The sequence below is a fragment of the Pagrus pagrus genome (genome assembly GCF_965226575.1).
Source record: "Pagrus pagrus genome assembly, chromosome: 14".
In the NCBI taxonomy this organism is placed as follows: Eukaryota; Metazoa; Chordata; class Actinopteri; order Spariformes; family Sparidae; genus Pagrus; species Pagrus pagrus.
Window position 1 is genome coordinate 26628722 of NC_140198.1, and position 26234 is coordinate 26654955.

The 26234-nt window shown below is 41.3% G+C and overlaps 2 protein-coding genes across 6 annotated transcripts in view; one reads left to right on the forward strand and one right to left on the reverse strand.

Moving 5' to 3' along the window:
• Positions 1 to 201: 201 nt before the first annotated feature.
• LOC311269995 (protein turtle homolog B-like) overlaps positions 202 to 26234 on the forward strand; it is a 146268-nt gene continuing 120235 nt past the window's right edge. For all 4 annotated transcript variants that reach the window (XM_084374593.1, XM_084374595.1, XM_084374594.1 and 1 more), the window contains exon 1: positions 202 to 467. In XM_084374593.1, coding sequence (XP_084230719.1) covers positions 404 to 467 — 64 coding nt within the window. In that variant the 5' untranslated portion in view covers positions 202 to 403. The remainder of the gene's footprint in view (positions 468 to 26234) is intronic.
• On the reverse strand, positions 16938 to 20719 carry LOC311269942 (zinc finger protein 862-like). 2 transcript variants are annotated; one of them, XM_084374505.1, is made up of 9 exons: positions 19529 to 20719; positions 19153 to 19339; positions 18743 to 19067; positions 18496 to 18615; positions 18254 to 18406; positions 18027 to 18159; positions 17785 to 17938; positions 17548 to 17686; positions 16938 to 17380 (listed from the first exon to the last, which is right to left on the reverse strand). In XM_084374505.1, the coding sequence occupies exons 1-9, from the start codon at positions 20595 to 20597 to the stop codon at positions 17093 to 17095; spliced, it is 2568 nt and encodes an 855-aa protein (XP_084230631.1). In that variant the 5' UTR covers positions 20598 to 20719; the 3' UTR covers positions 16938 to 17092. The 2 variants fall into 2 exon arrangements, with proteins under 2 accessions (XP_084230631.1, XP_084230632.1); XM_084374506.1 differs by lacking the exon at positions 16938 to 17380 and having other exon boundaries at positions 17635 to 17686; positions 17759 to 17938.

A 26234-nucleotide genomic window follows, 5' to 3' on the forward strand; every position in this document is an offset into this window, starting at 1 on the left:
GAAAGTGAAACGTGCGAATATTACCATATCACCTGAACGCACCAGTCCCAATGAGAAACCGACAGTGCAGGTAACCAATCAGAGACCGGATTTCTCCCACGCCCATCAATGAAGCGCGTGCGGAGGCGGGACCGCGGTTATCTAAAAGCTCGCGCTTGGTTTCACTGGCTCGTCTGCTCTCGTCCCATTGGCGCAGGTGATCCGTCTCAGGATGCGAGAGGAGAGCGGAGGAGAGGGAAGAGAGAGGGGAAAGCGCCGATGGAAAAGTGTCCAGGGCTCGGTTAACAAGAAAACAGGGACACCGGCCCGCTTCAGTTTGTCCTGGACCACTCGGCGATGAGAGATTCACCGAAAGGGGCACTTTGAGATATGATGAGGTTTATTTCTGGTCGGCAATAGTACTATGATTTGGTATGTGGCCACTTTGATAGCAAGTGTATTCAGCACCCGAGGAACGGCCGCTCAAGGTGAGTCGAAGTGCAGTGTGTGTATCCAGCAGCGCATACTGCTCAAGTTTGAACTAAACCGCTTTCCCTCTTTAGAAAAAGCATTTTCCTACTTCTCTTTAAGCTAACTTTGAAAAATGTCGCTTGCATGTTAAAAATGTCACTTTACGTCATGAAGTTCATACGTGTGTTCATCACCGCACCTGAGTGCAGCCGGGCCGGCATGTGATGAGGGGACGGACCGGTCCACCGTGAAATGCGTTGTAACGGAGCTGTAACATGGAGGACAGGGAACTCCTTTAGTTAAACCCATTTATTCCCACTGTAATGCATCACAGAGACGGGCTTTTTCAGTGATAAACGTCGCTGTCGGAGTTGTGACGTTTTCAGCTTCACAGTGATAGATTTCGCAGCCTGTTTGGGCTGACATGTTCCTCACAAGATGTGTGAGTTCGTGCCGCCGGGGCTCCGGGGCGCTCTGCGGGCTGCCGCCGGACTGCAGCGGCCGGCTCCACTGAGCCGCACACCGGCTTCGAGAAATGTGAAGGCAAATGTGATTAGTATGGTGCGCTGGTGTAGATGTCATTAAAATGCTATGAGTGGATTAACCTCTTCCTGGGGAGCTGTTCGTGCTGAAGCTGAGTCATACCGGCTCTGTCCGGTAGAGGGGGCGCTTCCCGTGGCAGCACCGCATTAAGGTGAATTTAAACTGTTCCCAGGACGCTGAGGCTGCTCTTCAGTCAGTCATGTGTGATGCAACCTCGATTGCATGCATGATGACTTAATACGGGCTTCAAACTGTTTAACATGTGTTTTCTCTCTCGGGGAAAAGAGCAGAGGTGTTGTGTGTGTGACAGGATGGCTTCACGGGTGAGAGCTCCTTTAACCTGCAGCTGACCTCTGACCTCCCTGGAGGGAAAACAGACTCCCTCAGGGTTAAGTGTTGTCAAAGCAGAGACGTCTCAAAGAGCCACAGATGGGTGACATTCAGAGCGCCCCTCAGTACAGCAAGACTCATCTAGAAATCAGTTACCTCTCACAATTTTAGAAATAGAGCTGCAAATACTGATTATTTTCTATTATTTGGACTATAAAATGTCAGAAAATCATGGAAAATGTCATTTTCTCTGAACTCAAACTAAATTATTCACATTGCTTCTTTTGTCTGAGCAGCAGTCTGAAACCCAAAAGTTCAAGTACTATCATAGAATACTTACATTTGATTAGAACAGGGCTGCCCAAAGTGGGGCCAATGGGCCAGAGTTGGTCTGCCACTAGGTATGATTTGGTCAACCAGATGTTTTAAAAAAAAATCATAATCCCTAATTGTTCATTTTTTTCATAATCTTGGCCAGCAGAGTGAAAGTCCATCAATTAAGGGAACTTGGGATCCTAATACCATTAGCATGTTAACAGTACAATGCAATAGTATGCTCTAGGCCTGTGGCCCACCGTTTAGTTTCAGTTTTGGCCCTCCAAGGGGAAAATGTTTATGTACCCCTGCATTAGATGGAATCAGGGAATTTTTGGGAATTGTGCTTTACAAAAACAATAAATAAAATAAGATATCCTCTGTCTCTAATTATAAATGACCTCATCCTGTGCTCAGCTGACCCACATGTAATTTGGCGGTCGAACAGTGTGTATGTTCTGTGCACGTGAGAATGTCTGACATCGATGACCGAAGGGACACGTGGTGAGCGAGTAAAGCTGCAGCAGCTTCGCACTTTAACCTTAAAAACAGAATCCCTGCTACTCCCCCCCCCCACCACCCTCTCCCCCTCCTTCCACTCATCTTCAAGAGAGAGGAGAGATGAAGGAAATTGGGACGGCGTCTGTGCCTCAGCATCACTGATTAGATGATGAAGAAAGGAGCGCGTGATGATGTAAACAAGCTTTCCGTCACGGCATGTCAGGCTTTTGACACAAAATCTTGCAGGTTTATATATATTTATTTTTGTTGACATCCTTCTGGCATGCGACTGGGTTCGGCTGGCGACAAGGCAAACAGTTATGTAATGTCCTGCCTAAAGAGGATACACTTAAGCGTCGTCTGCCAAAAGAAGGAGACTTACGGAGATGTTTTTAAGCGGCTTCCCTCGTCTCTTCGTGTCTGGGACTGCAGGCAACTTGGCAGAAATGAGCACTAACTTGTGGATGGCAGAGGAGGAGCGACTGTGCCCGTACTTGTTTGTATTTTAAAAAGACCATCCCTTCAGTCAGTGTAGCTGGTTCTGCATATGCTCCTTGTCCCGTGCTTAACACATCAGTTGAGCTCTCAGCACTCTGCAGCATCCATGCTGTGCACACAGACACACAAACACAGACAAACACACCAGCCGACAGAAGCTGCGCAGGGCACCATCCTTCTGGCCGAGTGCTGCTGTCTCCAACTGGCAGCTGGCAAACGCCTCGACTTTTGCCAGTGATAACCCTGGACCTGAGCCAGACTGCCTCTTTTCCTCTCTGCTCTCCCCTCCTCTCCGGTTTCCTCTCTTCCTCACCTTGTTTCATCCCTCCCTCTCTCCCGCCTCTCACTATTCCCGTGTGACTCAGGTCCTCCCTCCCCTCCTTTTCTGGTCTCTGCTCCGTCCTGTCTTCTTCCTCTTCCGCACACTCGGATGAACTCGCTTCCCTCCAGGTTTCAAGTGGCCTCTCTCAGCACGGCTGGCTAGCCGAGGGAAGGGAACATGGTGGGTTGTGTTAATGGAGGCTCGGCGCGCTCCACAGCAACCGTCTGCTGCCATAAAGCAGACACACCCACCTGTTGCCCCTGCCCACGCACACACACACACACACACACACACACACACACACCATACACATACATGTCAACATGCAGACATCCCCTCAGGGAGCATGTGTCTTTAACCAGGATCTGAACATATGCCCACTAACAGGCTGTCTGCCCAAGAATGAGTTGGACTAATTATGACTAAGCTGTGAGATAAATGCCACTTGGTTGCTCGATAAATACATATGCCACAACATGCCAAGAGGGCTGGGGGGCCGATGGAGACAGAGGAGAAGGGGATGCATGTGTATAGGGGATGTTGTTTGCAGTATAGTGAATAGAATAACTGGAAAAATTACATTTTTTTTTTAGCAGTTTAGAGGTTCTTGCATTCAACACTGAAAGGAGCCTAACCTGTTGAACACTGATGTGTGTAACTTTTGGCATGGTGTGGTTCATCTGTGGTGTGAAAGCAAACAGACCACCTTGGGTGATAAATAACTAAACTGCTATTAAATCCATTTGCTAACTGCTAAGAAATCATTTTCCCAATCTGTCAATTGTGATGTGTTGGCTATATTTATACAAGATCATCTGGTAGCCGTGGGAACACATACGTGCAGGTGTGTGCAGTAATTTTTCCTGATCCACCAGAAAGTGAAAATTAGTAGCGTTGTATTGAGCTTGTGTCTTATTCTGTCTCTGCAACAAGGAATGGTTTAAGCAATTCTTGATCATTCAAGAATACCTTTTTCTTTTCCTTTTTTCCATTTCTGCCACTATAGGATATGATGTACAGTATGTTCAGTACAGTAGGAGACCACTAGTCAAAATACTTCTAATTTTCAAATGTAATACATTGTTTTCATCACAAATGATGATTTAAGCTGAATGATTTGAGTGAAACGTGGAATCTGAAACTGAATTTCAGAGTGTCTTAGTAATTGGTTTTTTCCCCTTTTGCTTTAATGACAGCATGCACTCACGTATAAGTGTGAAACCTGATAGCATGATGACTCATGTTATCCCAGCAGGATCTGACAGTGTTCCACAGAGCGTCTTGTGATCTCAAAGAATGCTTGATGGTCTTCAAGTGCACCCATTCATGTTCATTGTGTTTGAGGTCTGGTGGCTGAGGAGGAGAGTCCATGTCAGTCAGGACTCCTTGGTCTGCTTTAGTACTTTAGTAATTCTTGCAAAGCTGTGAAGTGTGTCTGGAATCAATACCCTGCTGCAAAATTAGCAATGTATTGTTTTCTTCGAGTGGTTTCTGTTGCTGTGATGACTTGGTGAGTGGCGGTGGCAAGTTCAACTAACATCAGCTGCAGTGGCATATAACTAAGCATAGCGCCTGCCCTCTCTCTCCATGCTGCTGTCTTGGTTGCTTACATTTTAAACATTGAGAGCAGTGGTGACCTCTCACTGTCTGAAAGCACCTTTATATCTGCATTGTCTTTAAAATTAAGATTAAGCTGGATCACACTTATAGTAGAATCAATGACTTCCTGATTTTTACATCCCATGATGTTACATCCCATACTACTTCCCACGTCTTCCTGTTTTGATCCATGTGATGAAGTCTTTTGGTGTTGATCCTCTAGGCTGATAGGAAAAGTGTTGCAGTTGCACTCCTGAGCACCCCCTCAGGTGAATGATTGGATCCTGAATGCTTCTCGGCTGCATTTACACCTGGACATGTTGTTACAGTTTGATCCTTCACAGTGCATATCAATAAGGCTCTGTGTTTTTTCGCGTGAAATCAGAATTCTCCGGAGCCAAGAAAACTTTTGAACTTGTGTTGGTGATTCAGTGATGCTGTCTCCCAAGTCAGCACATGTGTATTTTTGGGTAAACTGTGTGTGTAAATGGAGCTGGCGAGGAGCACTGGTGCCTAATTAATTTTACTCTCAGAAACTTTCCTGGTATCCCTGTTTTTTGATGATCCCTACACTATGATCACTTAATGAGTGTTCTCTCTGTAAGTGGGTGGCTGCTTGGCAAAAACAAAGCTGCTGACCAAGAAAAGGGAGACTCGTGTCTCATTCACAGCATGGATTTAAGTCCTGTGGGTGTTCAGCATTTTCTCACTGACAGGCTTGTGTTCTGTGTGGCCTGAGACACAGTTAGTTTTCATTGGGAATCCTCTGATCTGGTCTTTCATTGATGTGATGATGATCACTGCCGTTAATGACATAAGTGATTGAACTTATAAAAAGTCAGAATGTCACCTGCCCAATGTTGTTTTTGCAAACTTTCTTGTGGACTTGTGGACACCCATCAGACTTTTTTCATATTCTTAGGACTTCTTAGAACTAGGAAGGCTCATTTACTATTCTGTTATGTAGAGCTGCAACAGTTAGTTGATCAAGCAATTATTTGATTGTAAAGAAAGAACTCACCAACTACTTTGATAATTGATCAGTGTTTCAGTCATTTGTTTGTTACCCTGTTTTTTTTTCGTCCTTTATGACAGTTAATGAGGAGTCTTTGGTTTTTGGACTGTCAGCTGGACAAAAGAAGCAATTTGAAGACGTCATCTCCACATTTTTTTTTTTTTTTTTTTTCATTTTTTACATTTTACATACTTAACAGTTCAGAAACATAAAATAATCAGTAGATTAATCAGAAAGTACTTGTTAGTTGCAGTCCTACTGTAGTTTGTAATATATAATAGTATAGTATATATATTATATATATTTACATTTAGTCTCTGCAACTTTTATGAATGTGTGTGTGCGCGTGTGTGTGTGGGTGTGCATTGCTTCTCATTGCAGACCAGAGTTAGAGTATAAACTTGTATCAGACTGAGATGACCTACACTGAACCACATGGCTTCAGATAGAGTGTTTCTCTCATTCCAACATTTAACTTTCTGGATTGAGGTCACGCATCCTGTTAAAATCAGAGGATGCATCTCAGCTTAAAGCTTCTTGCACACTGAGCCAATGCTCTCTGAAAAAAATACAACAACCCCAAAACCCTCAACATTTTTTTAAGTTGACAGTTGTTGGTGGTTATTTTTAGACTTGATATTTCCACTGTTAACTTCACATAGAGCTGACATCATTCATCAAGTCGGACAGTTTCCACACTAGTTTACAGATATGGGAGACCCACCAGTTTTTAATTTGCTTCATGAGTCTTATTTATTTAGTCTGCAATACGCAGGTTGGATATGATGAAAATGAGATTCCCTTTTCTCTCACATGAGTGTTTCAACTGCAACTAATGATTGATTTCATTATTTCTAAAGCTTCTGTTCATCATTAATCAATTAATCATTCAGTGTAAAAATGTTAAAAAAATATGAAACTCTTTCATCACATGTCCCAGAGCCCAAAGTGATGTCTTCAGATTGCTTCTTTTGTCCAGTCAACAGTCCAAAACCCAAAAACTCTTCATTTATTGTCATAAATAACAAAGAAAAGCAGCAAAATCTCACATTTAAGAAGATGGAACCAGCAAATGTTTGACATTTTTTGCTTGAAAAATGACTGAAACATTTTGATCAATGAATTAAGTGTTGGGGCTCTATATATGACTTCAATTTGTCTGGGCTTTATTGAAATGTAACAGTTTTTTCCGTAAAAAACAGTCAGTTCATATGATGTTGCAGCATGATTCAAAACATCTTTTTCGGAATCCATAGTTTATGCATGGCTGTGCAGTATAATCCGCTGTGGATGGTCTCCGCTCCATGTACAGGGGAAGCCTTCACTCCCACTGAGCTCAATGAAAAGTAGCACCCCTGTTGCCAGGGGCAAATAACACACTTCAGAAAAGTCACCAACCTTTAGATGTCAATCAAGCTGGTATTTGGGCCAAGGAGCAGTGACTGGCGGCTGCTGCCAGGCCCCCCGAGCTCCCAGCAGCCTCCATTTTGGTTCAGTGAACTGAGATGTTTCATATGTAGTGTTGGATTACTGCAGATCCTTGACTGTTACATGAGCAGTTCACAGAGTGTTGGTGTTTTACCATGGTGTTTCCGTTTCAGTCCAGTTAACCCAAAAACACACCTGATTCATGTTTACAAGGGCTGCAACTAAAGATTGTTTTCATTACTGATTATTCTGCTGGTTTTCGTCACAATTAGTTGATTAATCACATTGTCGGATGCGGATTCTAATTTTTTGTGGGTCTCAAGCTGAGTACATACAAAAATCAATCTTGGGAAGGTTTCTGTTTGTCCCAAACACATTTCCTGTTATCCCTGGGACAATGGAACGCTGTTAGTCTGGAGCCCTGGTTTCCTCGTTTTTATGCTTGTAGAGGTGTTTGGATCATAGATAAAGTGAGATACCATGACTAAACTATACTTACCACTGTTGACACTGTTTGAAATTCACACCGTCAGTAGCTTTAATAAGCTTGGAATAGTTTTTATAGCCCACAAACTGTAAACACATGAGCTGATTTTGCCTCAGGCTTTCAGTTAGCAGCTGCAAGTTGTGCATTTCAATTTGTCTGCACCATCACTCGGTGTCTCAGGGTTGTCACTTAATTCTGTGCGGGGGAGGTCGGGGTTGCTTATCTGGTATTGCCTTCCTGTGTAACTTCAATTATATATCACTCTTGAAAGGAGTGGGGAGCTAGCAGAGAAAAACGTTTGGTACTGGTGTAGATCAGCATTGATAAAGACACTATCTCTGTTGTGTCTTAGCTCACATAAAGACAACTCCTTTCTAACTCCCTCACAGCTACTCCTCAGATCTGTGAGGGCCAAAATAGATTGTGGTAGTTAGAAGTGTGTGTATGGTAGACTGATCACAATAAAGTATTTGTCTCAGAGCAGTCCTTGCAGTACAGCACTTCAGGATGGTATTGCTCTCGGGTATTTGTTCTGAATCTACTGTACCAGTGTCCTTCAGCTGACTCATCTTAAAGCTGTCCAGGTAGTAATTGCTGTAGCCCATCTGCTGCAGTCAGGGTACACAGAATGGGCGCATCATCAAAAATTGCCTAGTTGTATTGACAACTTGTTGTGTACTGCTGAGATTATGTTTGATTCCTTTCATTAGTGGATATGAATGGATTGAGATGGGCCTTACCATTAATGAATGTGCACAGAAGAATTCACAAATATATTTCATCATTTATATATAAATGATTCAATGTGATAAATGCAAAAAAATTTACATTATGAGTGCTTGATAGCTACTATCTTAAGAAGCATTCATAACTTAAGCATATTAATCATGACGTGAGCGTTATCAGTTACCTGTGGAAAGCAGCTACCAGACACCGTGTCCAGGTGGACCTCCGGGCGACTGGTAGACGTTTGTTTTCTCCTCGTGTTCTAATACATAATTGTAGACTGCGCAGATGTTATGTGAACGAAATGTGTATTTGTGAATCAAGCCATAGTATAGAAACTAGGGCTGTACTGAAAGTTTTTTTTTTTTTTTACATTTGATGCTTCATTTGATGTTTTCGAATGAAGCATCAAATGTCTGTCCTCATATTTGATGACATCATCACCCTAAAAAACATTCCTCAAACAAATTCCTCAATTTGGATAAAGTCATTCATCAGATTAAACGAAGCGTCGAGTGCCAAGTGTATGCAGATACATTATGCGATGACATAAACTACAATAGTGTTACACCATTCATGCTAGCCTGCATTTATGCTCCATATAATGGACAGGCTGTCATGAAAATAGTAACCCCTGACTTGGTTTCACGTGGTGTTTCAGCAGGCAACGTTTCACCATGCATTGTCAAAACCAACAAACAACAACAACAACCACAAAAAATCTCAAAAGAGATTTTTGCGATCAAATATGTGATCCGCTTCCTCGAAAGTTATGTGGTTGTTGTTGCCGCGCAATGCGTTTCTTATGAGATTCCTGGATGGGACATGTGACCCATGACTTGATAATTACAGTTTATGCAAATGCAGCGTACACTTTCATACACATGATGTACTGTATATAATGCAGAAAAACCGATATGCATTCAATTGGCATGTCTCTTTTTGTCTGTTAGTAGAAAATCCTGCCTGCAGTTGAGCCATACACCATACATTTAGGCTAACTGATAAACCAGAGAATTGCAGAGTAACACTGGGTTTAGAGTTTTTCTATTACCTCTACACTTCTGTCCATACTTGCACTCTCCCTCTGTCTTGCTCCATACCTCCCTTCTTGCTTGTTCTGAGCGTTTGATTCACCAGTTGATACCCAAACATGTAGATAAGGCAATCTGCATTCAGTAAGTTAATAATTCAAATATACTGTATAAGGTGCTGCTATCTTTGTTCTCTGCAGAATTACTCATGCCTTTCTTGAAGTTGCGGTTAAAAGAAATACATTTTTTTGTGAGGTGAAATCATTTTCTTTTTCCTGTTATGTCCCACAGATTATAGGCCTCATTAACACATCGTTCACAGCTGCGTGGGGCTTGCAGATAGGCATATGGATAGACAGATGTACACAGTAACACAGTCCCTGATGGGCAGAGGAAGCTTTATTCCAATCAGTGAGTGGGGAGGGACTGTGAAGGACGCAGTTCAGGTGCATGAGAAATTTTAATGAAGCTTCTTCCTGGCCCGAAGGCCTACCTCCAGGCTTTAGATATGGTCAGTTTAACTTGAGAAGTGGAGACGCCTTGTGTGGCCACATCTGAGTGTTCCATAAAAACAGCTGTGGCTGATGTAGGGTTTGAGTGGAGAGTTGAGACTTCTCTGATGTTACTATGTCTGTTCTCCCAGTCCTGAGATCTTGCAGCCATCCAGCAATTGCGTGCCAACTCTGGGGTCTCTCACGATGCTTGTCATATCCTTCGGACTTTACTATTATGACATTGCAATAATCCTCTGAAGTGCTCCTGATTTTGTTTATAGACAGTGGTAATGCATTCTGCCTCCAGTTTGTGTCTGTAGTCAAATACAACCCAAGTGCCCAAAGAAAGGCCTTCACTTGAGTTGACAGTTTATTCCTGATCTGCTTAGAGATCCCTGTGCTTCGAGATCCCAGTGCTCACAGTTCAGTACTTCTGTACTGCTCACCCCCTGCTAGTTCTACAGATATGGACACGTGCACTGGGACTGTCAGGAAGAGGAAGCAAGAATGGATAAAGTACATTCAATTTACCAGACAGAGCATGTGCCTCACTTGCAATTGGAAGTGTAAAGAAGTTGAATTTAATAGCCTGTGTAGTCTGTTTCTCCTAGAATAAGCCGGATTTCAGTGGAGGTTTTGAATAGAACATTACTGAAATATATGACTTCTACCCATACCATTTTCATTTGGAGGGCTTATAGTGCAGCAGTGTGGTTTTTGGTAATGGCTTCCTGCTTACATACATCTTGGTTGCTGTCCTGCTCTGTATACTTTCTCTGAATACTGCACTCCACTCTCTCCTTCCCTCCCCTCTCCTCCCACCATCCTGAGCTGGCTGGCTTCCTCCCCTGTCTCATTTTACAGCCTGGCCTACTGATGCAGCACAGTCAGCTTCCTCCACGCCGACTTCTCCAGACCCATTAAACATTCATTGGATAGGGCCATAAGATACCTCACCATAGCCTCAGCTGTGCTACACTAAATTCAGCCCCAAGATCTGAACTTCACATCCTAACCCTGATACAGCAAGCCCGGGGCAAATTCCATAGTCAAGGCTGCATATAGCTCCCTTTAGGGGAAGCAGTAGAAAATGCATGCAATGGACAAACTGATTGATTATGTTGGTGTCTGGCCTTTGTGGCAAAGTGTATGACACACGATCCCCTCACTGCTGTGTGGCAGCAGTGTTAGATTGAAACAATTGGCAGCAGATACAACAGACAAATTACTCTTGTTTACTGTTGTTTTAGCAGTAAATAGGCCCAAAATAGTAAGAGTGGTTAATGATGTTACTAGGATGATTTCCTTGCTTTCAGTGGAGGTGTAAGTGACCAAGTCACAGCTCCAACCAACAAATCCACCATACTTATAACAAGCAAAACCTAAATGAATACTATGAATACTTTAGTCCACTGGTACCATACTGTGGCTTGACTGCACATGGCTATGGCAGACACTTTGGTGTTGAACTAGCAATACCTTTTTATGCTAGTAGAGAATGCCAACTCCCAACTCAGTCTGTGTATGTCTCTGGATGAAACGTTATTAATGTTATTTAAAAAAGCATGGATAAGCTGAGAGGCATGTGATTTCTGATGGATAGGACACTTCTTCATCTTTCAGATTTGCCTGCACATAGCCTTACAGTAGTTGTATTTTCTCAAACAAACAGTGGTATGTGCAGCCCTGTGCCCATGGCAGTATCCATGACTCTCCATCACCCCTCCAGGGTGAAGCAGATGGATCAGCCTGCTAGTCTTTATGGCTGGTTTCAAGGTGTCAAGTAACAACTTACTTAGCGTATTGCTGACATGAACTGTTCTTAATCCTTCCATCAAAAGGTCAGGTCACTCTTGTCGAGCTAAGAAACAATGCAGACACTGGCTATGCACTGAAGTATAGCTGCTTGAAGAGAATATACTGTATTTAAAAAACCTTGTGTGAATAATACAGAAATGGAAACGGTAAGCTTTTTGAGGTCGAGGGAACCTATCTGTGTTCAGAGCAGCTAGAGTGCACTGTGGACATGAGTTGAGCAGGGAATAGCTGTCATGTCTAAATGGAGACATATTAGGGGAGCTGGCATTGTATCTCCTCTACCACCAGGTAAAATGTGCTTACTGTGAAGATTGGACGACAGCATTTTGCAAACAGTATAGGATTTGTGTCCTACATATCTTCCATGAATCCTATAATATTATCCATTTTAGTATGTTCTTCAGGGTCTGCTCCAGTTGTAATGTTTGCACTTCCTCTTTTTCCTCTTTGAGCTCTTTTCCTTAAACAATGAGACATCCATTTATATCTTTGTGAGTCAAATTGCAGGACTAGTAAAATGAGTTTGTACGAAGACTGAATAAAAAGAAATAAAAAGAGAAAGTCAGGGGAGTTAGATAATTCTTTCTTATTGCCAATTTAAATTAGTCGTGCGGTTTCATGGCTGTCCCCTTATCTGCTGTGACCTGATGTGATGACCTTGTCAGAGCAATGACAGCCACACATTACTGCACCCACTTGCAATCCCTGGAACAGCCAGTGTCTTGAAGATGGCGGGTGGCTCCTCAGTCAGTTTTCTCACTCAAATCTTAAATCGGACATTTGCTTTTATTGATTGTGGTTGGCAAACACGAGTCAGGTCTGAGGAGACAGATGGTGACTAATTGAAGTGATAGCTCATATAACTAGAGAGATTTATTTCAAAGCAAGTGTTCCCTCTGGTTTCTGGCAGCTGTCAACTGTTCACCACACAGGCTGAATGTCCTGGATTGTTTAAATGTCCCCTTTGAAGGCGGCTGCTGAATTGTAGCATCCAGGGCAGAAGTGTTGGCATGTTAGCAGCTAAATATGAGCTTTGTCTGTTGAGATATGTACTTTAGTTTATGTTATTTGCATTATTTAAAACCTAATTAATAATGACTGCTGTCATTTAATTCTATAACTCTATATAAATTCTGTATATTCTGCAAGTATGCCTGCTTACTGAAATGTCCTGCTTGGAGGCTACTCTGTGGAGCAGGAAAATAGTGCCACAATACTCCTGTGGGTCATTATGATCATTATAGTGCGCTATGGGGAAAAATCACCTGACATTGTGTAATTTTAGCATGACATCTATGATTTTTTGCTGACTCATAAGCCTATTTTCTCAAATGTGAGCAAGAAAAGTAGACTCAATATAGAGTCTCAATGCAGAAGTCTCAGCATTATGCAGTAACTTGAACATTTAACAGCACTGCTTGTTTTGTTTGGACCTCCCCATGTTCTTTATGTAGAAACTCTATAATATCAAGTTAATGTGAAAAATAATGACTCTGAATGGGACAGAATTAGCCTTCCTTCACATAAGGCTGTGATACAGCCACTGGTTAACCTTTCATCTGGAACAATGCAACAGCTGGTTGCTTGGCACACCATTGGTTTTACTTAGTTTAGAAGTCATAGATAGGTACAATGGAGAAACTCATCTGTTCTGTCTTGACATTGTGATTTTAAAAGACCCCCTCAAAGACTTTCAGGATGTGAGAGTTGGTCTGTCTCTCTTTGTCATAGCAACAGTGGGAAACAGAGGTGACTACAGTGGTGTGCTAATAATAAAATAAACAAGTTCTTCCTTATGACACACTACCTCAAATTCAGAAACACAACACAACCCAATGTTATATTTGTAACATTTTAATGAGGTTGCAGGTGTTACCCCCGTACACACAATTACCGTTTCACATAGTGTTTGTATTACATTGTATTTAGTGGCTTTTTCATTAAATTTAATAAGGTGGGCCCACACTTAAAAAGCTTTGAAAGCTTTGCCCTCTCAGCCATGACTGCACCCTGTCGCGAAATTTCAAATGTAATCATGGCAACAGCACCTTCGCCATCATTAGGGATGATCAGAAAATGCCAGCTACGGTACGTTAGAATGAATTAACTACGGGCTGAACACACTGGCTACATGAGCACCACGTGTGGACGGTACAACTTCTTGCTTTTCATTTTGACCTCCCTGTTGAGGGTTAGGGCAGCCACACTTCTGGTGAGTAGCGCAGCTCACGCAGATAATGTCTGTATCTGTAGAACATGTCACAGACATGAAGAGAATAAACACAACATATGAAGGGCAGTTTTTTTCCTATACAATCTATTTTTCTTTCTCTTTCTCTGCCTCATTTTCTCCCTGCCCTTTCTTTCAACAGGGGAAAAGGAAAATCACGTCATTATAATTATTGATGATAATTGGCAGGAGCCATGCTGCAGCAGCAGAGCTGCCTGTGAGGACGCACACACACGCAAATTAGCAGCAGCATTTCAGCAATGCAGCCGTCACACACTAAACAGGCAGGCAGTGTGGACCACAGTTACATAGCAGCACCGTTTGACCTGGAGTAGGGATTGGTCATGATTGAATATTTGAACAGTAGTTCAATAAAAAATATTTGAATAGTTCATGTGAATATGGTTTTGTTTGAAAAATGGTTTTTCCCTTGTTTTTACCGGTGCCTGGAAATAATGTAATACCACCAGGTATTGAGTTGTTACAGGCCTTCATAGAATCTTGTTATTTTCACGGGGCTCCTGTAAAACATGTGTAGCATGGTCTTTTCCACATGAAATCAGTATAGGCCCATGCCACTACAGTATATGCTACAATACATACAAAGAGCAGATCTTTGAACAATTGAATAATCGTCAAATAGTTCTGGTAACTATTGAATGACATCTTTGCTTTAAATGCTCATCCTTAATATGGAGTTTATCAATATTGTGGTACTGGTGAATCAGGAACCAGTATCAATATAGTATCAATATAGTCCTTGATACCCATCCCTAATGCTTGGTGTGTGCATGGGAGTCCTTGATCTGTTGTACAAACAGTAGATACATTTGAAATGACACTGTTCCAAGAAAGCATAAATGTCACCTTTGTGTGGCTTGTCTGAGTCTGTTTTTTAGTGTTGCCTCTTCTTCGCCTCATTCCAAAACAGAGTGCGACATAAGGCTACACTTTATTGGAAGAATTTTTCAAACAATAGCTTTTGGTTTTACAAGAGACAAGACTTCAAGGATAAGGACTAATTGGTTGGTTTTGCAAATGTATGTGTGGGTACCAGCCCCCAATCTGTTAAAGTGCCGCACACAGCTGCTTCCTTGAATGTTTTTATGGAACGGGGTTACACAAGGACCTATATTCTTGTTTAAAGAGAAATGTGAGATAAACTACCATTGTTAATAAAAGTAGTATGACTGCCCTCCCCTCTGCAGTAGATATAGCACAATTGTGTGTTTAGTCCATGGCCCGCTGGTACTGCAGAACACTAATGACTTCTCCCTAAATGAGGCTGGGGATCAGCAAAGACCTGTAGCTCCAGTCCAACACCAAGTGATTTGCTTACATTAGAGAACTCGCATCGTCATGGGAAGACAAGAGTAGATGAGACACATGTAGAAGCAGTAGAATGCTGTTGATTTGAATTCACATTCACATTCACCAGTTTACTGAAGGATTTTGATCAAAGCTTACATCAGGCCTTAAAGTAATCTTCAGAGGCAGCCAAAAAGAACAGCCAGTAGCTGAAGAAGGACGACACTAGCTGGGCCCCAAAGTAGAATCTATCATAGCTCTGTTATATAATACCACAGAAACATTCATAAAAGGGTGTAGGCATGCGCATATTGGAAACCAGCTTTACTTTGTATAACTAACATGCTGACTTGTGTACTTAACGTGCTGACTTGTTTGAGTCTGTGTACAACTACTCCATGTGCCTTTAATTGCCCCTGGGGACAAATAAAGTTTTTTGAATTGAATTGAAGAGTCACCAGCTGCTAGTTATTGTAAGTTTACTGATACAGTTTGTTTTCAAATTGCACATTGACCAGAACTCTGAGATTACACAGAGCTTAAAATACACACAACAGTTAATAGCACCATGGAGTTACTGAACATAATGCTGCAGGAAAAAACATTTTCAGAAAGCTCATGTTCACTCAAACAAAAAATGGGTTGTCTCTACAAAGTGATAAGTTGTGCTTATAACAGTACTGCTGCAAGCAAAGAATAAACAGTGCTACAGAGATTTTCACTGCGCAGGATTGAGAAATTTGTCATAAAGTTTAGAAAGTTTTGAGTTATGTTGGAAACATTCAAATCAGTCTGATTTGAATCAGTCTGACTACCTGGGTTCAACGTGCCCACTTGTCACTCTTGATATCTGGTTATCAACTGGTTTCCAATCTGATCATGAGTGGAATTCTTAATCTGATATAAGATTTAGGCTGAAAATAAGAAAATAAAGCTAACTGTGGGAATTATTATGTTTTTTATGATTGTGAACGATAGAAACACTGACAGCAAATCAAAATTCATCCCGGTGTAGGGTGTCAACCTGGATTTTTGGGATATTTTTGTACAACATAATGTTGCAGGAGTGATTATAATATTGTTTTTTAGCCTACTTCTTTAAAGTAAGCTAATTGATGGCATTTTTGGAAAGACTTTTTAGATGGTCCACTCTCTCTCTACACTCTATAACTCAGTCTGGGTTACAACTTATTAAACGCTTATATTGATGTATATTTGGCTACAAATTACACATAAAAATCATAACGTACCTGAGACATACTGCCGCAGAATGGCCTTAATGTAAAACTAAACAACTGGACATTCCATGTGCTTGGCATCACTGTTTATTGTTCATCAGTATGGTTGCTCACATTGTTATTTTGTAGTTACTGTTGTAGTTTTTGTTGTAGTTTTTGTTGCAGTGGTTCTTGGCGTGGGTGGCCCTTAAGTGGTCAGGCAGTTTCTGCTGCCAAAACTGAGTTGAGAGCAACAAATAATCTGTGCAAAAAAAGGCTAACAGTGGGTACGCTTTTTATTTACAGTTATAATCTCATTGAGTCTCATGATTTAATCCTCAACAGGGCTCCAGACTAACTTTTTGCATTGGTTGCACTGGTGCACCTAACTTTTTTTTTTAGGTGCACCAGCAGAAAATTTAGGTGCACCCACATTTTTCATTGCGTCGCCTTTAACGCCAAAAGGTCACCTTTTTATAGCTTTCCATAACTTTCATATAATGTGAATGATTTTTTAACAACAATAAGGTGTAGAGAAATGATTTTCTTAATTTTCAGCCCAATTATATATATATATATATATAAAAGAAAAATAAAGTGTTTAAAGTGCTGAAATTGAACATTTAAAACATAAACTAAAACATTAGCAAACCAAAACATTAAGCAAAATAAAACATTTCCAAATAAAAGTGCTTGTGCTTAAATGAATGGTCAAACTTAAACATTTCAAGTAAAATAAAACATTTCCAAATAAAAGTGCTAAAGTCTTCCAAAGTCTTATAGCAGGTCTCCTCTTGCTGGCACATGCCCCTCAGATGGCCAACACTTGTAATTTGGCCTTCTTGCCCTTTGGCCTTGGCTGAACCAGTTTGCCACACTCTCCCTAGCATCAAAATCCTCCAAACTAGGCCCCTCCACACTGATTCTGATGAGATCTTCCACTGTGTCTGTGTGGAGTGATGCTCTTGCATCTGATTTAATTCTCTTCTGTGAAGAGAATCCTCTCTCACAAACCGCAGAAGACACTGGGAGGACCAGCAGAATGTGGACCAGGTGTAGTATGTTCTGAAAAATATACAAAAAACAATACACATATATATATATACACATACACACACACAAAATCAAACACATTCTCATTGGCATGTACAAGCTGTCAAAGTTGTTTTTTTATGTCAAAGTTGACATTGATATTGATATAAAAATGTCATTAAAAAGAAAAAGAGTAAAACCTTGTACTCTGAACAGTATGGCTCTCTGGTTAACATCAGCTCCCAGAGGCTGAGGTAGGTCTTGTCCTTGAACATCCTGGCAATTAACAGCTTCAGGCCCACAAACTCTTCTTTTGCCAACTCAGTGTTAACACCATTTCTGAAATTGACATGGATTAAACAGCCAATCAGTGTTTAAATTAACATGATTGCCACCAGCACTACTACATACCATTGTGTAGTGGTCCACTATGCTACCTTGTGAGGACAGGGGAGAAGTGATCCAAGAGAAATGCTAGGTCATCTGCACCATGGTCCACTAACTCCTCTTGGTCTTCTGGCCAGCTATCATGATTGAAGATGTTGAAGCATTTGACAGCCTTAGTTGTGGCAGATTGGGTAGCATCCTCTCCTATTGGAAGGATAAAGACATTTTAATAAAATGATTAACATAATGTCTGATCTATCAATGTGTTCATAAGACAGGGGAGTACACTTGCCTAGGAGGCTACAGAATCTTGCTTTCAAGTGTTTGACAGTAGATTTGATTGTTGTCTCCATTGCTCTGTGTAGTTTAGTGATAGCACCACCATCTTCTGCCAGCTTAGAGACTTCCCCGTTGAGTGTAACTGTCTGTGTGGGACATAAAGCATAAACACAAATTGTGAGTTAGATATTATATATATATATATACATTCCTATATCAGAAACAAAACCACAAATGTACCTGGAATTTGTAGAGTGGCATTTCACCCTGCTTATCCTGCTGCCTCCTCTGCAGCCTAAGGTCAGCCATGAACTGTGACAGTCTGCCCCCAGGCTTAGGTCTTGCAGCCATCACCTCTGTGGTCACCAGCAGATTTTCAAGAGCACAAACTGCCTGTTTAGACATATCAAGCACTTTTATAAATACAGCTGAAGCTAATAACAAACATAATTGAAAATGTAATCCCATTTCATCTCCCTTACCTGAGGTAGGATGGTCTCATTTTTCTGAAGTAGGAGACTGAACTTGGTTATTCCAGCAAAAACATCAGCCAGAAAGTGACAAAAAGCCACAAAAGTGGCATCTTCCATTGATTTCTTGACCTGTATCACACAACCAGAGCATATATTCATATAGCCTTCAACATGAATAAACAACATTCTGGGCAGGGAAAATGACTGAAGTTAAAATGGCACTAATTTAGTACATTTCCTGTGGAAATCCACTAACCTTTCTGGCTCGTCCTGCAATATCTGCATTGGCAGAGGACCCTGCCAAATGGTCCATATGACAGTAGACTGCAGTGAACTGGCCATGGCCATTCTGTCCGGGTCTGAGGAATGTCTCCAGGGCCCTGGAGACATGTGGAAGCCATCGTGTTCCTTTAACCCCACCGGGGACTAGGACATCCACTCCCAGGTCTGCTCCAATGGCCTTCAGCTCCCTCATTGATTTTGGACTAAAATGGTAGGTCTTCCACACCAAATGTAGCAGATCATATACTTGACCAATCATAGCATTGTCCCTCTGGACTGACAACATAGCCAATTCCAATCTGTAAAGATACATCACAATTAATCTACAAAGATAAACTACATTAATATGAGAAAATGCACAACAGCCTATATAATTAGGCCTACCTGTGAGGCATACAGTGAAAGGGCACAACGAAATCTCCTGCATCTCTTTGTAAAAGGGCTATAACGCCCCCCTTGTGGCCTAGGTTAACTGCAGCACCATCAGCACCCAGAGCAACCGTTTTCCCCAGCCAATCTGCACACTGATGCCCAAGCGCAGCAAATGCTTGCTTTGTGGCAGCATAAATTCCTAAAGAATAAAAGGATCATACAGGTCACTAGCCTATAGATTGCAAAAGGAAAACTGTTTATGTGAGCTTAGCCTACTTAACTTTTTATTTATTCATTTTTAATAATATTTAGGAATACTATACAATTTTCTTAAGATTTCTATTTCATTATCTCTCATGCTGTAATGTGGCTGGGCCTTCAAACTTACCTTGTGCATGTCCATGCTCCACCTCAACGTGTCCAATTAATATGTTGACCGGCCGTCCTTTCCGCAAAATGCGGCTGTAGATAATCACGCACTCCTTTGTAGAGATGTCTGTGTCGCCGTCAATCATGAAAGACATATACGTGGCGTTACCAACGTCCGCAGCTGTCTTCTTCTTCAATGTGTCTCCTATTACACCAATAAATTGGGCACATGCCGTATCATTGCTGTAGGTCGGGTTGACGTTTAAGCCATTTTTCTTCATCAAAATAATCTCTGACTTAAATTTGGTGAACGGCATTTCCTCCTTTGCAATGTTGTATGCCACATTAAATTTTATGATCATTTCGGATTCCTCAGAGGACCTGATTAATGCTGCCTGCCTCTGAAATGCAGCTGGGAGAGGGGCCACTTTATCTACACATTTGTCACGGCATATAGTATGCTTTTTTGACATGTTGTGCTTTTTTAATGTTTCGATACGAAACGTCGTTGCCTCGCCTACGAATGCACTATTACCGGCCATATTCTGACCGCACTCCCGACAGTAAATGCAGTGCATTGCATTCCGTCCTTTATCGTATCTCAGCCAGGGAAATTGTGTCAACCAGTCATGTCTGAAAGAATAAATTTTGGGCTTTTTAATCTGAGTCTCGGGGCCGGGCTCTATCTCAGACTCGGTTGTCTCCTCTGGTTCCGAATCTGACATTATCGCCGAAGGACCGGGGCTTGGCATCTTCCCAGGGACCGTCACCGAGGCCGAGGTCTCCGTGTCTTGGCTGGATGGACTCTCAGTGGGGATGGATGGAATGACAGTAGGGCTGGTTGTAAGAGTAGGCTTAGTTTTCTTAATGAAAAAGCTTTCAATGTTTCTACCTCTCTTCATTTTCACTCGTTTTGTCGCGTTTATTTTCTTTTCTGTTTCAGTTAGGCTACTCTGGCGCTCAGCCTGCTCAGGTCGCTCGCATTTTTTTAACTCACACAACTTAGAGCAGTGAAAAGGACGACAGCCAATCAGAGGCAAAGACCCGCCCTGAGCTATGTCTCTTATTGGTTTAGACCACGATGCCATCAGGCGAGCAAAGAGAGATCCTGCGCTTGCGGAAGAAATTTATGTTTTCACCCGAGCAGCGTCAGGTGCACCAGTGCGACCTAGAATTTTTTTTAGTCGCACTATTAAATATTTTGGTCGCATATGCGACCAAATTGGTCGCACTCTGGAGCCCTGCTCAACATACATCTGATTATGCTGAGCTGCTTTTACAGAATAAAAGCAAAGGTTAACTACACTACAGGAATCCTCTTTGGAGCAAAAGTGAACTAATATACAGCTTTAATAATCACCATTAGGTTGTTAGGCTGGGAAAAAAAGTGATTCTACTCCAATGTAAAATGTCGCTCTGTGATTTTTATCACTTGTTACTTTTTTTTCTTAAAGCAGGTAGCCACTTTTGTACACGTCGGTAGAGTGACTCAGGGCAGGCTGTTGATATTCTCTGATCTGATTCACTGAACTGATCCCGCTTAGGACCAGGTTAGCCATGCAGCATAGGTTACCATGGTAGTCCAGCTTCATGATACCAGGAAGCTGAGTTAAACCCAAAGATGGCTGGATAAGACACTAATCTTACTTTGTGATAGTCATAAGAAACCCCACAACAAACGCTATCCATGGTGTGTTGATAAGAGAGTCACTCTATTTCTTATATGTCAAAGGTTTTTATTTAGTTATTCTCAATTTGAAGGCAACAGTGTTTGCAGCAAAGGTTCTCAGCACCTGAGAGATTAGATTGTAACATTCAAAGAGAAAAGGCTGAGTTTTAAAACACCAGAAAGGTGATAGTGGGAGAGTGAGAGACAGAGAAAAAAGGCTGAAAGATTTGGTCCTTGAGCTGAAGCCAAAAGCAAACAGAGGGCTAGGGGAGTGTACAACACATCACGTCAGTGTACACTGTATTATTTAGAGTAATCAGGGTTAAGTGTGACATTAAATATGAACGGATAACTGATGGCTTATCAAAGACCACTGTGACGGTAATACAATATCATATATTTATAAATCATAAAGGAGAAAATCCAAACCTCTACACAAGGAACCAGGGAGACAGAAGCAGCAGAATTACACAGTTTAATAGTAATGTATCAAGATTTCATGTTTGCAGTCATAAAATCTCAAACAATAGTGTCGTTGATCATAGTGTCAGTCGATCTTTCACTTAAAGATGGTCAACCTGTGTACAGGGCTATAGCAGCAATCCAAAGTAACATTTGTTCCAAAAAATTAAAATGTAAGAAGACTGATCCATCCATGCCCGCAAAATAATGTTCACTTTGAGAAGATACTTTGTAATGCGTGGATCAGCCAGTCATTGTCAACTGTTTTTGAGCGGCACTTTTCCCATAATCATTCTAAAAGAGATTTTGAACCCAATGGGTCTTTCTGGTAAAATTAAGGTGACATAAAATAAAATAAATTCTGTTCATTTTAGTGCTCATGCATGCTTCAATAATTCAATCAATTTTCATTGATCATTACTGCAGCAACGTATTCACCCTCTGTCTGATGTGCTCCGTTTTAATCCATCCCAGTCCCAGTCTCACAAAGACTCACTACAGGGGCAGCTGTTTCCAAAACAACTAGGAAAAGCCTGTTTTGGGCAAAAGAGCATGGTTTGCATATGGAGCGGGCCATCCAATAGAAAAGCAGTTTAATAATCAATAGTTTGCAATAATTTTGCCATATTCTAACAATACAGCAGTCCAAAGGGAGGAAAGTCTGCTATAAATCAAAACTTTCACTGTGGCTACTGCATCTACAGCAGGAATCCATTTACCCTTTGCATCGACTATGAATCCAGATTAAGTCTAGTTATCGTAATATTCAAACACACTGTGCCTACCTGTTGCATGAACTCATCAATTCAAAACCACTAACTTGAACTCCACAGAGCATTTGATCTCCCTGATTTAAATTCTGCAGGTTTTATAAATTCTGTTGAGGTGGTATTAGCACTGATAGAGCCTTTCAGCGCTCCAGAGGTGAGAAATACAAATGTAAGGTGGAGTGGTTTGATCACCTAGCCACCAGTTAATTAAGCTCTCTATCATTCTGTGCTGGGCAGGTAACTGTTTTGTGTGATTGTGGGAACTGGGAGTGGCTGCCTGTGATTTTATAAAGTTGGGTCAGTTAGAGCTGCAGACTGTAATGGTGATTCCCACTCCCTTCCAAATTCAAGGGAGTCATTTGATTCACTGGGAATATAAAGATGATTTCTTCCTTGCACAGTGGATACCTCCATCCATCAGAGGGGACTGCCAACCAGCTGTGTCAGTAAAAGTGCGTTCAGTTTGATTATACCACTTCAGTAATGGCGGTGTGGCTTGAGAGAGCAACACATGAATCAGCTGGTTGACTAGTTTATACTGTCACCACTCTGTGCTGTTGAAGAGATTTTCTGTTGATTGTTCAAATCATTGCTCGTGACAAACCAAAGGTCCACTTACTTAGCTTTTTCCCAGAGCTTTTGACCATTTTAGCCTGGGGATACACAAACATGTGTCCTCAGGGTCAATACTGACTATCCAAGCTTAACTTTTGATTGCAGACTCAAGACAGTTCTGAAATTGTTTGATTCTGAGGGCTCAGTCAAGATGAGAAAATCACTATATTTACTTAGATCCAACTGAGTGTCGAGTGGGGTGACATGAGTGCTCTGCCAACTGTTGTGATTGTATGTGGCTTTTCAAATGTAGGCATTGATGGCAATGATCAGGATCAAGTGCTTAGCAATATTTTTCTGCTGCAGCAATTCACAGTCACTTTTTCCTGTCATTTCTGCAGTGAGGGAACAATAACTGGCTCTGTTAAAATCTCTTTTGTGAGTGAGTGAGTTGAAGCTTACATCAACATACATGTACTCTTTGAAGAATCTCCTGCAGTTCAGTACAACTAATCACTGTGATTATGTGTTTGTGACCAAATGTCTAACTTTATTTTAAAGTGCTATATCATCTCAGTCATGAATACTGCGCAGTGCTGTTAGTCTTGCTGGCTTAGAGCATCTGTTAGATGTTGTGTGTAAATGTCAGTGTGTATTTAAAACTATGTTGTAAAAATGCCGTGCCACTATTACACACAATGCACAAGGAATGCTTGAAGTGATGGAATGTCATCATGACCTGTTCCCAGTTTCTTTACAAGGAAAACAAGCGCTGCAGGCTGAAGCTTGTAATGCATGCTGACAGCTGAGCAGATGCAAAATGTCTGTGTACACCACTCCTGACTAGAATGCATCTCTACATAGTCAGCCCATTATGTGCCGCATTTATTCCGATTAGTTTTCCCTCTCATAACGTTCGCACTAAACTTGGAAGTGCTCCAACATTAGCTCTCTGACTTTGATCAGGGCTTTCTCACCTTCCCAGACGAATTGCTCTGAGGGTGTAGATGTGCCAGAGTTTGATTCAATTGCTGCATGGCAGGTGTGAGAGCACCTGTTATGGTGCAAGAAGAGAACATAGAATTTTCATTTAATCAGCAGCGAGAACCAGTGAAAGCTAAACACAGCATTTTTATTGTTTAAAAGACATTTTTAGCACACAATGCAACAAATGTGAATGCATACTTAACAAAAGCTGTGCAGCTGTAATACAAATCATTGTAATTTATTTTAATCATTGTGAAGTCATAAGCAGATGCAGTATGGTGCAGTCATTGGTTTCTTGTTGCTGTTGATTGTTTAATGTCACTGACAGTCATAAAGATGAAATAGAGGTTTGGTCATTAGATACTCACAGTTTACAGAGTCAAATATTGGTTTCATTTCAGTCACTGAGTTGCCCTCACTTCTTTGTGAGCATTCATGAACTTGACTGTCCACTGATCTACCCTCAGCCATCTGGCCTTAATGCCTGCCAGTCAACGGGAGGTAAGAGGCTCTAAAACACCTCTTTGTCCTCCTCACAGACACTCCATGGCAAAGTCTAAGACTCTTAGGCCTGTAACAGGTTCAAAAGTGGAAGCATAACCTTTTCCAAAAAGATTTTAAATACATCCTTACCTGCAGTCTCTTTGGGCAGTATTTGAAACTGTGATAACAGTATATGCCTTTCTAATATAGAGATACTAATACTATATACATGTGTCTATTTTTTTATATTATTATTTATTTTGATTTCTCCTCTGATTAGTCCTGGCAGAATTACAGAGCTATAGAGCCTAGAAAAAGGAAAACTGGTTTCATACCCTCTAGATGAAATCCCAGTTTGATTATTGGTGTCAGAGAAATGGTGAAATTATTGTAATATGTATATTTTTTATATGTAAATGTGGCATATATGGAGCTATATTTATTGAGACACCTCTTTAAATGTCAGTGCAGAAAAAATATTTCAAAATACACCTACCTGTACTTTAACTTCACATTAATTTGTGTGTCAACGATCAAAAAGGAATAAAAACAGTCTCTAATGGAAAAACTGACTGATTGTCTAATATGTGCCCCATCTACAGGTAGTGTTTTCGTAAACAAATGTATGTTTAAATTCACTTTTTCTCATCAAAACTCATTACGTGTATCCTTGAGGACATGCGACCAGACCACATATCAACGGTGACATCTCTGAGCTGCTCCTCCAACTTTACCCTACACTCTGCGTAGAGCTGATTTTTCAACCATGCTTATAGGCATCATACTGTATGTTTAGTGATACAGAATGTAACTGCGCTGGTTCTGTCTTTGTGTCGCTTCGGTTTCTTCGCATATGGGGCAATGGCTGAAAAAGCAGCAGCAACTGTTGGTTGTCGAGCTGAAGTTTGACTAGTAGAAGCAGTGGAGCTGGGCTGTTGGCTACTTGAGGGGAGGCTTGCGCTAGCATGATAGCGCTAACTCATGCTCTCGGAGTACTGTTTGGGACGGTACCTTTTGAGATGATGGAAGAGGTTGGTGGTGTTTCCAGTTCTGCTGGGGACTGGTCGCAGATACATTTTGCACCTGATGCTGATCTGTCCTTTGTCAGACTTCAGGTAGCTGAACTATTTCCAAATAACCAAAGTGGTATGACCTTTCGTTTCGCTAGTCGGACTGCTCATTGTCTTGTGTCGAGTAGACACACAGGTGGTCACCGTCATTCTGAGTTGTTGTGAGTGGGAGGGGCCGGAAACATGTATCAACCACATGCATCTGTTTCTCTGCTGTGCGATTGGCTGTTGGTGTAGTGTTTTCTAGGTAAAGGAAAACGTACTCAAAAATAACTGTATCGAAAATAAATGGAAAATTTTAAGACCTATTAACATACTTTAATGTGTAAAATGGTTGGAGTTACCCTTTAACTGAAATCTCAACTCACATGACTTCTGCCTCACAACACACCAACACTTGTTACTGCTTTGGATAGCAGCTCATCAGCATTAAAATACCTTCAGATGGACCATGATTGGCTGCACGTCTTCAGATTAATCAGCCAATAGCACAAAGGAGGAGTGAGAGGAGCAACATAGCACATTCCATCCATTGTGCAGTCCCCTCTGAAGAAATGTATGTGCACTACTGGTGGTTTACTTTCAGTAAACTAAAAAATCACACATCCAGTTAAATGATTTTCCTACATACTGTAAATCTTAATAATTGTTTCCATAGATCACTGTACTAAAACAAAGTCTGACTCCCTCAATGTCTAATTTCTTCTTTCTCTAGATTTCTAAATTGAA